Source organism: Stegostoma tigrinum, chromosome 29 (assembly GCF_030684315.1).
Source record: "Stegostoma tigrinum isolate sSteTig4 chromosome 29, sSteTig4.hap1, whole genome shotgun sequence".
Classification (NCBI taxonomy): domain Eukaryota; kingdom Metazoa; phylum Chordata; class Chondrichthyes; order Orectolobiformes; family Stegostomatidae; genus Stegostoma; species Stegostoma tigrinum.
Window position 1 is genome coordinate 40,404,847 of NC_081382.1, and position 14,108 is coordinate 40,418,954.

At 39.0% G+C, this 14,108-nt stretch overlaps 1 protein-coding gene across 1 annotated transcript in view; it reads left to right on the top strand.

Annotated features, from left to right (window-relative positions):
• LOC125465416 (early estrogen-induced gene 1 protein-like) overlaps positions 1 to 14,108 on the top strand; it is a 100,789-nt gene that overhangs the window by 66,127 nt on the left and 20,554 nt on the right. Inside the window, 4 exon segments of the mRNA XM_059638392.1 lie at positions 1,417 to 1,537; positions 3,187 to 3,216; positions 10,609 to 10,725; positions 12,906 to 12,952. Of these exon segments, the coding sequence (XP_059494375.1) occupies positions 1,417 to 1,537; positions 3,187 to 3,216; positions 10,609 to 10,725; positions 12,906 to 12,952 (315 nt within the window).

A 14,108-nucleotide genomic window follows, 5' to 3' on the forward strand; every position in this document is an offset into this window, starting at 1 on the left:
GTAAGTGTAAGTAGACAATGACCCTATGTAGACAGAGTATGAGATCTTGTTTTCTAATTTTCTGATTTTTTGTTTGAAAAATTGGATTTTTTTTATATTGTTTACAACCAGTGTGGAGAATTATTTCAAATGCCCTAATCCAGGATATGAAATAGAATATCTTCAATACTCTTTATTTAACAAGAGGCGTTATATTTAGAGTTAAGGAGCCATATTAAGCATGGAGAGAGCATGTTCCTTCCCATGACCAGGATAAAGTCAAATTAAGTTTACACCACAGGATTCAGATTGACACTTTTAGTTTATCAACCCAGAATCTGTCCACAATTTTCCATCTAGCTCAATGTTTTCTCAAGAAATCCGTTAGGGAATTTGAAATTTATTTTCCAAAGAATGGAGAGCATGTGGAACCTGTTACTCAAATGGTGTTTTCTGTGCCATGTATCCTGTGTAATCAAAACTCATTCTAATAATCTTCAAATTTTATTGACAAAATTATGTTGTTGCTGCTTATAAAATGACCTGATGCTCCTAACTGCAGCATTGATATTCACCTTGGCTTAACAGTTCATTGACCTGTTCTGAAACCTTGTAAGCCTTGCAACTTGCTATATCCCTCAAATTCTGGCCACTTACACAGCCCCAATTCATATTGCTCCACTATTGATGACTTTTCACTTGCCCAGGCTTTAATTGTGATTTCCCCAAGTAATCTTCTCTGGCTTGCAATCTCTCCTCCTTTAGTAGATTTGAACAAGTATTGTGATGTGAACATGCTTTTGGCCATCCATTCTAAAAAATCCCCCCCCCCCCCCCCCCCCGGATTGGCTTTATATAAACACTCCTATAATTAAGATAATTTGCTGCGTTAAATGTCCTAAATAGAACAAATTACTTTGGTTCGCCTGAAGAAAATCATTCACTTACACAGCGTGAGGTATTTGACAGATCGTTGTGTTCAGTTTTCAAAATGATGTACTTCCCTTTTTATGAATGTGAAATGTCAAACAGAACCCCTAAAGTTCATGCCTGAACTAGTCTTGCCATCTGTACTTTAGATTATAAATGAAGATGAGCCTCTCACTTCCTCCCTTGAAGGTGTATTCCCAGTCTTAACCTCCATTTTATGCCTTTTCAAAGTGTGGCTATGAGCTTTCAAAAGCAATTGGAGAGCCTTCCAGTAGACTGACGAGTGGTGAGAGGGCTTTGATCAGAACAGGCCTCAGACACTGAAAGCCTTGGCTGGAGGATGTATTCAGTGGTATTTGTGGAACAAAGCCTGCCAATTTTTAAAAAATTGACTTAATGAATAGAGGGGGGGAAAATTCCAGTTTGCTTGATCTTCAAACCATATTTCTTGAAAATGTGATGCAAGAACTAAGGTGCAAACTTGTCATTCTTTTTGTTTGGTTATAGGGAGGAAGTTCAAGAGAATTGTGTTCGTTGGAAAAAGAAATTCAGTTTCATTTGCAAGATGAGTGCAAATCCAGCAACTGGTGTTCTGGATCCTTGCATCTGCAGAGTATCTGTACGTAAGGTGAGTATCTCGGAGCTAAAGACTTCTATCTTATCCCACAATGCAAAACACACGTAAGAGACTTTGTTTGTTTTATTGAGTTTAGTGTGTATTTTGTGAAATGACATAACCACCGTATATTGCGCAGTGTTCAACACTAGTGATTTCACGTGAAGGAGATGCTTTGTAGGAATAGTTTTCTTTACCTGAATGGATTCATTTTCTTCTTGGATGTTTAATCAATCCAGATGTAACTTTTATTCCCAAACGTCATAAGAGAACTTTGGGCATCCTGTATATTAGAGGATCTTAAAATATGGGCAGTTGTGTCTTGTGCATTGTAATCACGAAGAACTTGACTTCATCGTGGTCCAAATTTTACTTTAATAGGTTAAAACTATGGTAAAGGCATTTTAAGTACTTTTTGATTTGATTGAACAATGAGTGCCACTGTTCAGTCTCTTTGGCCTGGGGTGGGAGGGGTTTGGGCTAGTGCAGAAGAGGAAAAATTGCAAGTGTGGAGTCTCATTCCCTCCATTTATTGCTGGAGATCTTGATTTTGATATTTAAAATGAAAGTAATTTTTATTTCCTTTTTTCATCTCATCCTGTCTGGATATCCCAACCTTAAATTTGTCTTGCAATGCAATTGTTTCCTATTCTTCACCTTTTCTAATTTGTAACCTATCAGTGAGGATTCTTTAATCTGGTTGAAGAATCTCCTGGAGCGTGCCTGCTCAGATTCCACATTTACCCTGAGAGGGCATAGCACTTTAAATACAGGATCAATAGAAATTCCTGCAGACAAGCCAGAGTAGTATCTCTGGGCAACTGTATGTGAAGTGAATGGCTGGGTTTACAAATGGCCCAGATAGTCCTCTCAGAAAAGTAATTAAAAGCAGGAATTGCCGGAGAAACTCGGCAAGTCTTCCAGCATCTATGGAGAGAAAGCAGAGTTGAAATTTCAAGTTCAGTGACCCTACTTCAGAACTGAGCTCAAAAGTGTTGGTGTTTTAAGTGTCTGAAATGGATTGATGGTCCCTGACATCCTAAAGGCTTGTGTTTTAAATGGCTGATCCAACCTATTATTTTTGTTAGCTGTTTTCTCAATACACAATTATTGCTTCTCTCCATCTCCCCTAATTTATTTCCCTATTTGCAGTTTGTGGTGAATTTTGCAGTAAAAATAAAGTGAAGAAAAGGATATTACAGTATTTAGTTTTGTAAGTAAAAAGACCTGTGCATCATATTCCACTTATTGGAACATTGTGGTCATAGGCAAGTATTACATATGACTTCAAGATTTTCATGACTTTCAAGTTTTTGACCATATTTTTGTATTCCTTTTAAACATTTGGTGTTCAAAATTACCCTTCTATTCATCATTTATACATCTTATTTTGATGAAAAAATCAGTTAATGTTTAGTAGTTCCACCATCCTTTTTCCAGTCAAAACTTTTCATCTAGTAACATTGAAATATTTTGCAAACATATATTTTCCTGTTTGAAGTATTACACCTGCAGCTAAATCTCAACAAGGAGGGTGCTCTTGCAGGTCCTTAAAGTACCTGGCAGAGCAAATAGTAAATTTTATTGACCCTTCTGGGTGTCTCGGAATGCTAAGAGCAGAGTTTTTGTAACTTTATTTGTTTCTTCCTGTTTTATTGCAGGAACTGAAAGGTGGAAAGACGTTTTCTAAGGTAGGATCACATATCTTTATACAGACATTGACATGTGAGCTATAGACTGAGGGAATGAGTTATGGGGTTCACAGGTGGTTGTTATTGAGTTAGATGAGGCATTTGCTGAGAAGTCCCATTACAGAGGGAATTGATCCGGCCCGCCAACTTCCACCCATTTTGAGGGAGATGGCAGCATAGTGGTAATGCTGGTCTAGTTATCGAGAGGCCCGGGTTAATGCAGCAGGAACGTGGGTTCAAATCCCACCACAGTAACTGGTGGACTAGTTGGCAGTGATGATGACTGTACAACCATGAACATTGCAAAACCCATCTGATTCACTCATGTCCCTTTTTTTTAAAAAGATACACAGCCTGCTATTCTTTAACCCGGTCTGGCCTACATTTGACTCCAGATCCAGATCCAATTCAACATCAATACACTTGTCTCTCAACAGCTGTCTGAAATGGCGAAGTAAACCCCTTAGTTCAAGGGCTGTTACGGATGGGCAACTAATGTCAGTCTTGCCAGTGGTACCCACATTCTGTGGAAGAATAAATAATGAAAGAATAACCCATAATTTCAGCCCAAATGTTTCTTGACCGGAGAATTTAACTGTACCCAAACTGGAGCAGAACCCTTGATTCAGGTGGCAAAATCCTTGCTTCTGCTGGATGTTAGTGGCTTTAGGACCTCTCGAGTGGATAATCTCACATGATGTTACAATGCAGCAATAAGTAAACACCTGGACTTGCTGTCCATTGGGTTATGTTAAAAACTAGTTTTCCCTGCATTTTCATTGTTTCTGGTGGGTATGAAATATGCCAGAAAATAGCTGGGAGTTCTCTGGTTATGCTGGCCAGTGTTCCTTAACCAACACTGCTTCAAAAAAGGGATAACTTGGGTAACTTGTCCCGAACTGTTTATATGCTGTAACTACAAAGATATTTGTACCCATACATTCAGTAGTAATATGTGAAGTGCTGAGAGATTTATTCAGAAATATGATGACCATCTATAATAAATGTGTCTGCCTCCTTACTATAATGACGTAAGCATGTGATTTAAGAAACGCAGTGTATTGGGAAAATTGCACATGTCCCAGGAATTGGAGCTCACAGCCCTTAGCTCCTTAGCAGAACCTGCAGCAAAGCATGAGATTTCAGTTCATCCAGCTTCAGTGTTATCTCAGATTCTCCAGCGTTGGCAGTTCCTACTATTACTATGATATATCTGCATGCCTTTTTTTGTAAAGGGCTATATTAGTGACCTAATAATACACTTTCCAGTGACTATTGAACATTATCCATTGTCCCTGAAAGGAAAAATTGCATGTTCCCTGATCAATGCAGTTTTCAACAGTGACACAATTTTTCCAAAAGTCAACTGTTTGTCAGCAGTTGCAGTTGCTATGGTGAAGCTGCAAGATAGCAGTCAATGTGAGTACGCATTTTACTTTCAGTATGACCTCCAAATGGTTATTGGAATTGCACCAAATTTGTAATTAGACTATTTTTAAGGGTTGTGCTGTTCATGTGGTGAATACTCACCCATAGACAAATTGTTTCCAAGGCCTGGTATGTTTCTCAATATTTGAAAAGTAATGATTAGACTGAGTAATGTGTTAACTGGTCAGTGGAATAACACAGGCTGTGTTAATTGTGTTTTGTGCTGCAGCTGAAGGAGAGGAGGTTTTTGTACATGTTATTGTTTCCAAGCTGAGCAAGCATTTTTCTCACCATTTCTCTGGTATTTTAAGAGGTTCTATAGTTTCAGGTTCTTTGCAGTCTGACTGCATCTTCATTAACGTAAGATTTCATGGACTTCCTTGTTTTTTCCTCTTCTCACGTGTTGCATTCCCTTAGTCTGTTTTAAATAGCTGTTTTTAACAAAGAGAAACACGAAATCCTGTTAGGTGCTGTTCCTCTTCCCGTCTAACTTGCAGGGTCAACTAGTCTGAAACACTGACTACTTCAACTGCTCATTGATTCAGTGTGTTTTTGCTTCTCCCAAGACTCTGGCAATGAGAAATGTGTTGTATTTGATGTCTTGGCTTAAAAGTTGGATTGAGACAACTCTTGCATATAAAAATTTATGGTAAAGTGAGCAATTTGTGAACATTTTATTTCAATGAGCACCTAAGGATTCAGATAAAGAGCCAGACCTTGGAACAGTGCTTAAGTAACATCTCGAGTACAGCTTACACCTGATCAAAAGTTTAGTTTTATAGGTGTCTCACTCGGGTATCAAAAAGGATTATTTTGGAGAAATGTAGCATTGTTCTGTTTTACCAGTTTACGTTAATTCAGATTAATTCTGAATTTTATTACATTGAATGTATTAAGCAGCAGAAAATCTAATCTGTTTCCATCAGCCTAAAATCATTTTAACACCTCTCCGTTCTACTTGCCCCTCCATTCCCAACTGACTTGATCCTTTCCTTGCCGTCCAAGATAACGTATTTATCAGCTAAGACTTGTCCCCCAATACTTCCTAGTTAGCTAATAGCAAGCACAGTTGGAAGCATTTACAATGTCTTTGCAACCCACCTTGGGAATGAGATCATTTGACATCTCCATTGTGAACGAATAAAGCCTACCTTGTCCAGTTCATGTTCTTGGCATATTTTTGCATTCAATTCTCAAAATAATCTGACACAATTTGTAAGGTTTTCTCCAGTATTTGTGTGCCAGCTTTGAACAGTTAGAGTCATAGATATAAAGCACGGAACCAGACTCTTCAGAACAACTCATTCATGCTGAACAGGTATCCTAAATTAATCTAGTCCTATTTGTCAGCATTTGGCCCATATCCCTCTAAACCTTTCCTATTCATATACCTATTTTAAGTGCCTTTTTAAATGTTGTACCATTCACCACCACTGCCTCTGGCAGCTTCCATACATACACCACCCTGTGTGTGGAAAATGTTGCCCGTTGGATCCCTTTTAAATCTTTCTCCCCTCTCCTAAAACCTGTACTGTTTAGTTCTGCACTCCCGACCCTGGGGGGAAAACACTCGGCTATTCACCCTATCCCTGGCCGGTCGTGATTTTATAAACTTCTATAATGTCACCCCTCGGCCTCTGACGTTCCAGGGAAAATAACCCCAGCCTATTCAGCCTCTCTCTGTAGCTCAAACCCTCCAACCCCGGCAACATATTTGTAAGTCTTTTCTGAACTGTTTCAAGTTTCATTTGTTGAATCTTTTCCAACTGGATTGTGCATGTTTCTTTAAAATGACTATAGAGGCTGCCACCCGTCTCGGTTAAAATTGAAATAATTGTGCAGCCTGTGGATAATGTGGCTTCCACTTTAAATGTCAAGAACCCACTCGACTTGGAGGACAGATGAGAAACTGTTTCGAATCTGGACATTGACTGAAGTATTGAGCAAACTGAGGCGTGCAGACCTGATACTCATGTCATTCTTATGCATGTGATACTTTTTTTTGTTTCTGCCCAGCCCTAATTAGGAGAAGGGAATCTGTTACAAGGAGTGAAAATTTGATGTAGTCTGTTATGCAGTTGATAAATCAATTCTTGTAAATGGCAAGAAAAATGCTAACATCTTGTACTTGTTTGAGAAAAAGCTTAAATTATCCTTTACATTGTGGGTTACAGGAAGTTTGATTTTTTTTCTAAAACTGTATTTACAGCTCTCCTACATAGGCTCAGAAGAGACTAGAACAATGAGTCTCTTGTTTCATTCTGAAGTGACCTCCTACTAAACATTGTTGCATAGTCTAAATTTGTCAATTTAATCAGCAATGTTAAGAGTATGCAATTAAACTTCTTTGGTGGCAAACACCTGCTAGTATATCTGGGATAACCCATTAACTGGCATGCCTTGCCTTAGGACATTTTACAGATGGGGAGTCTTTTAATAGTAATGAGAACAGAATCTCCTCTGTGGATTTTTTTCAAAGTGTCTATTATTTAGGATAATATGGCAGTGCAGGCCAAGTAGAAGCTTGTTGTGTACCGCAGCACTAAAGAGCTAGAATGGCAAATCTCTTTGACTTGCTGTATTACTGGTCAAATAGCTACTGAGGAACCTGTTTATATAGAGAAATTTTATTTTTGGTGACTTTTGAACATTAAGGCCTCTGAATAGTGTGTTTGTAAACATTTCTTTTATAAAGAAAAGATCATCAGTTTCCAAACCTCTGCAGTTAATATTCCCATAACTAGAGTTTTACTGTAGTACCCTTCACACTGGGCAGTAGGGTAGCAGTGGGAAGGGGCTTAGTAAATTTCTAATAATCCGGACTACATGTGTGGGGGAAAAGGTGTTTGAAACAATTCTTTTTGCAAGCTTTATATATTTTCTATGTCTGGAATAACAGATTAGTAGGAGGAAGAGCCGCAGTGAGCTGTATACCTGGTGGCATTCTCTTCCACTATAGAGCATAGAACATTACAGTGCAGTACAGGCCCTTCGGCCCTCCTTGCTGCAAATATCCATAATGTGACTTCAGTTTGTGGGGGTGAGGGAGTGAAGAATGAACAGATGATTGGCAACTGGATTTTTAAAAACAAAAAATTTAGTCTAAATGACTTGCTTTGACCCACATAGTTGCCTGTGTTGTTCAGCACTGTGCAGGTCAATTTAATAAGTGTTTATGGATATGTTAAAAAGTAATTTCCATCTTTAAAAGATTGACACGGCCTGACTGCATACAAAACCAAGGTCTGAACTTTGTGAATGCACAACTGTTCTTTCCTACTGGAAAATCTAGCTGATTTACTTTAGTGCGAGACATCAGCCAAGCAGAACCAGTCACTGCATTGGCTGTGGGAGGCCACTTTCATCAGTGACCTTTCTTTTGACATGTTATTCAGGGTTTTTCAAAACACCTTATGAAAACACATATTAAAATATTTTGGTCTCTCTTCAGTATTTATTCATGTGTGCTATTCAAATCCAGCTGGTTGAATTTAATGCAGTACTGCTTTTTCTTTTGGGCTTTCGTTAGTTGTTGGAACAGTTCCATAGGCACCATAATCACATTTCACACTTTTTTATACGTGCGAACAGTAAAATAAATCTTTCATTTAGATACAGATAAAGCTGTGGCAGGAATATGCAGCAGGGCAAATTGTGCTGATGGAGTAGTTGTGTCTGAGTGTCTCAAACTATTTATCTTGCCAAAAATAGCCTGCATTTGCAAAGTGCTTGATCATAGTAAAGCATTACCAGGATGTTCCTCAGGAGTGTTATCAAACAAAATTAGACAAAGCCACATGTGGCATCCATGCAGATGACCAAATCACAGGCAAATTTTAAGGAATGCCTTGAAGAAAGTAGGGAGATGGTGAAGTATAGGGAGAGAATTCCAGAAGCAAAAACCAAGCGAATTGAAGGCTTAGGCATTAGTAGTTAAAAGTGGGAACGGTTGAGTCCTGAATTAACATGTAAAAACATTTTGGAGTTTGGAGTGTTGAAGGAGGTTACAAAGCTAGGGAGAAGGGGACTGGGTTATGGCAGGAATTGAAAAGAAGAATGAAAACTTTTTGAAAACATTGCTTGGCTCCTGCCCTTGTGGATGTCTGAGCACCGGTAACAGATGGGCAGAACTTGAGCATGACATAGATGCCAAAGCTTGGACGAGCGCATATTTATGGGAGGGTAGGACGAGAAGCCAGCCTTGTGTATTGTACTAGTTAAATCTAGAGGTAACAAGCATGAATGTTTCAGTTCATCTGTTGAAAAAGACAAAGTCCAATGTTAGAGGTGAAAATAGATTGTCTTAGTAGTTGCATAAAGCTTGGATCAAGAGCTTATCTTGAGGCCAAGTATGACACTAAGATAACAACCAGTCTGGTATGGTCTCATTGTTGCCAGAGATGGGGATATCTGTAATTGGGAATGGAGTCTGGAGGGGATATTAAATCAGTTTCAATCACCCCAATATTTGCCTGGAGGAAGTTTCTTCATAGATAAGTAGTTTAGTAACTTGGCAACAATGGAGGTGCTATGTGTTGCCAGTGTACATGTGGGCATCCACACGAATAGATGTGGATGAGAACTAGAAGGTGGTCAGAGATGGGGCCCCTGGGGTACACCAGAGATATTGACATTGGAACAGGAAGAGAAGCCTTTGCAAATGACTTTCTGGCTATACCAAAGAAAGACTGGGCCGGGAATGAAGTAGGCAACCTTTTTTGAAATTTGAATTTTTTGCTTCTGTTTTCTCCACCGCCATCGCTAACACACACACAAACTACTAACCAGCTTACATTTTCTGACTTCAAACTAGCAGTGTTTGCAGACAGGTTGAAAAGGATGTGGAAGGATGGTTTACACTTGACAATCATTTAGGCTATCATTTCTGAATTTGAGAGCCATTCTAGTTTTCCAGTGACTGAAAACCCGAATGGACACATTCAAATTGCCCTGAAGCAGTGGTTATGACTTCAGTAAGTGCCAACATTCTGGAGGACTGGATGTTAGCCATGAAGTGTGACAGTGTAGACAGTGTAAGAATTGAGCTGCTGGTGTGTGAGAGAGCTGACTAATCAGTGTACACTTGACAACTGACATGTTCCATTTGTATGCTGACAGTATCCAGTTGGAATTGTGGGTTTATCATACACTTGCAATGTCTCTCCCACTTCAAATTAAAAAGTTTGTCATGATCTCCACTTTCACATTCATGTTTGAACTGATTGTCTGCAGTTTTTGGAAGTTGAATGTCTTTCCTTAGATTTGATATTTCCAAACTCTTAATGGTTCAGTTCAGGGAACCTGCAGCGTAGTGTGGTGGTTTTTCTGGAAAAACTTACTCTGTAGCTTTAAAATCTGCAGTTTTACATTTCACCAAAGTGCAACTGTGTTGTTTAGTTTACAAGTTTTAACTGCTGGAAGTGATTAGAGATCAACTTTCTTTCTGTCATGCTTAACCGGTTCCTGAAAATTTAGTTTACAGTATGGGTTTGTAGCCACTGCCACGTAAGCATTATTTCAGTGTACTTTCTGGGAAGGAGCTGCATAATCATGCATGAATCTGTCCAGTGTGATTTCCTTGGTGATGCAGTTTCCTTTTTATTCAGAGGCCTGGGAGGCAATTGTAAAGTTCCATTTCAATTGTTTCTTTTAAATCGTATTAGCTGTCCAATAATAAAAACTATATAAATTTGTTTACACGTGTGCACTTCAGTGTAAGGAAAGCATGTATGTGACTTTCTCTGGAGTTATTTATTTTTGAAAAATTTTAAAGCTATGTAATGCAGATCCAATGGGATATTTTAGATTTAGAACATTTTAATGAGCTAATGTATAAATGTGAGGATATGTGAAATGAATGTCATCAGACTTTGCACTTTTCTCCTCACAGCCACTAGCCAGAATTTTTGTAGAAATTTTCTTGGTTTTATTTTAAACTTAAATTTTTTTTACACCAATTACCAGCTTGGATTTGCTGACCTCAATCTAGCGGAGTTTGCTGGTTCAGGCTCCACTGCACGCTGCTGTTTGTTGGAGGGCTATGACACAAAGAATACACGACAGGACAACTCTATCCTTAAGGTAACATTGGGGGCAGTAGAAGGTGGGGATATTGAGGTGTAAAATGTCATTTTGAAAATAATGAAGCTAACCTAAGCATTAAGGTGTCTTTGTGTGGACAGTTTAAAATCTTTGCTAAATCTCATGGGTTATTCAAAAAAGAATGTGAATTCGTAGACAACAAGGTGTAGAGCTGGATGACACAGCAGGCCAAGCCGTATCAGAGGACCAGGAAAGCTAACGTTTCCAACTTCGACCCTTCAGAAGAAACGTCAGCTTTCCCGCTCTGCTGCTGCTTGGCCTGCTGTGTTCATTCAGCTCCGGATTCTCCAGCATCGGCAGTTCCTACTATCCCCAGCAAATTCTTCTGGTGTCTGGCCATTCTGCCTCGTTCCAAAATGCTGCATATAACTCAGCTAGCACGGAAGCATGAGAGTATAGGGAGGCGGGTAGAGGTTAGAATCAGCTCTTGGAGTATGAAATCAGTCAGGATCACTTCAAGGTCCTGACTCTGACAAAAACATCAGAATCTCCCAAGAGGAAGTGGTTAATTAAGAGGCTACCTCTGGGTCTGCAGTCCAGCTTATGGGCAGCAGGTGGCTTCCTGAGACTGCAGACCCAGAGTGCCTGTAGCTTGAGAAGCACATAGCGTTTTTTTTGGTCGAGAAAGAACTTCTGTTGTATTTAGGAGCAGAAGTAAGCCATTTGGCTGTTGAGCCTGCTCTGTCATTCCGAGATCATGGCTGGTCTGATAATCATCAATTCCACCTTTCTGCCTTTTTCCAATAATCTTTGATTTCTTGCAGATTAAAAAAGTCCAGCACAGATGTGAATGTGCTTAACAGCCCTCTGGTAAAGAATTCTACAAATTCACTATCCTCTGAGAAAAGAAATTCCTCCTCCTGTGTTTTAAACAGGCGGCCCCTTACTCTGAGGTGGTGCCCTTTTGGTTTTAGACATTCCAAGGGAAAGCAACCTCTCTGCATCTATCCTGTCCCTATGATTGCTGTATGTTTCAATCAGGTCACCTTTCTTTCTTCTAAGCTCCAATAAATATAGGCCTCCCCCACTCAATCTCTTTTTCATCAGAAAATCCCTCCAGATCTGGAATCAACCCAGTAATCCTTCACTGCTCTCGATTGCAGTACATCTTCCTTTAGATAAAGTTGATCAAAGCTGTTCACATATTCCATTTTGTGGTCTGACTGTTTGTACTACTTTTGTCATTCCCTTTGAAATAAAAGCCAGCAATCAGTATGTCTTTCTTCTTACCTCCTGAACTTGGATGCTAGTTTTTTGTGTGATGCATACATGAGGACCTCCAAATCGCTCTGTGCTGCCACTTCCCAAAGTCTTTCTCCATTTTAAATAATCTGTTGTTTTAGTCTTCATACCAAAGTGCATAAACTTAAATTTCCCAACATTATATTAATTTTTAAGTTTTCTTTTGTTTTTGCCTGCTCAATTTAACCTGTCTGTATGCCTATGTACACTGTCATCCTCACCATTCGTCTACTTATTTTTGTCATCCACAGCATTCACTTCACTCATCCAAGTCATTACGTTGTAAGTAATTGTAGCCCCAGCACTGATCTTGCAACACTCAAAATTACAGGCTGCAGCATGAAAAAGCTGCTTCGTCTTAAGTCTCTGCCTTCTATTACTTAGCTGATTCTCCATCCATGCTGATATACTACCCTCAACATTATGGGTGATTATTTTTAAGTAGCCTTATACATGCGTACCTTATTAAATGCCTTTGGAACGCCAAACACATCTGGTTTCACCTGTCCTGTTTGTTACCACACTGACTTACTACCAGATGGCTTGCTGTGGGGATTGTGTAGGGTAGACCCATTGAAAAATTACACTGTAGTCCACTGTGGATCTCCATGCCATCAACCAAATACAAACATGTTTTTGAATTTGCAAGATATTATCAATAATAGTTGGGAGGGAAGGGATTTGCAGTAATTACAGGCTTGCAATTTTGTTTAGGAATTTAGCTGGCGCTTAAACTTTTTGCTTTGAGATTTTCTGATCCCAGGATGAAATCAGTGCCTTTTAATCACTCAGTTATCTATAATTTAGTTTTGTTCAACAGCTATTTCTCACACTTTTTCATGGCTGCTTGAAAAGCAGCAATTAATTTCATTAGCAAAAGACATTTAGTAACACTCCCAAACTGGTTCTCTTTGCAGGTCACCATAGGCATGCAACTGTTGTCAGGAGATCCTTGTTTCAAAACGTAAGTGTTTCACCAACAATTACCTGAGCTTTGAGCATGAATTCAGCAATTTGCTGAGTTCACAGCAAAAACCAATCTCTTTTTTTCTAGATGCTGATACAATGTAAAGGAAGTTTATGATCTGCGCGCACATACTTTATTTTCCTGTATTTAAAAAGTAACTGCTCTAGATGTTTGTTCTGGGTCAGCGGCAGAGCAATACAGCAGGAAAATTTAGCTCCCAACATCAGTTCCTTTATTTTGTGTTTACCACTATCTCAAGAATCTAATATTGACCACACAGTTGCCAGAAGCCTGTTTCAGTCAAATGAAACAGGATGTGGTGAGAAGTTGCCAGGAAATGGCCTTGCATCTCCCATCTCTGCCTGAGCACAGGATAAACCAGAATCAATGTGGCAGAGGAATATTTACTCCCTTACACCTCAGTGTAGCAGTGACAGATTCAAAATAGGAATTTGGTGACTGGCAACCCTCTGGTACAGATTTTGTTTTAAAGTTGTTAACAATATAATTTGATAGTGATAGAGCTCTTCCAAGAGCAAGACCTCATGTATTGTCTGAATTATTCTGTTTGAAGCTGACAATATACCTCCAAAACAAAATGAAATGATCAAATGGCTAAAATTATCTTTAGGCAGCTGGATGTGAGTTTGTTCGCTGAGCTGGAAGGTTCATTTTCAGACGTTTCGTCACCATTCTAGGTAACATCATCAGTGAGCCTCCGACGAAGCCCTTCCTAGAATGGTGATGAAATGTCTGAAAACGAACCTTCCAGCTCAGCGAACAAACTCACATCCAGAACCGCAACCTGAGCTACAAATCTTCTCAAAATCTTTAGGCAGCATTTGATGGGTAAACTGATAACTGAAAAGATGGTAAAATAATACTAAATGTTTTAAAACCATTTTATTTGTGTTTAAAACTTAACATTTGTATTGTCAAGACAAAACAATTAAACAATACCCAATGGTGGTAACTAATCCAAGTATAATAAAATAATTATAGATGGCTCCAATTTGCTTTAATTGCTCAGCAGTTGAAACTGTAAAGTGAGCAGTTGAAACTGTAAAGTGACTGTTCAATCCGGTAAGAAAACCTTGGCATTTTTATTTTGTAAAACTGAAAACAACTTCTGGGGTTCATATAGAATTCCACT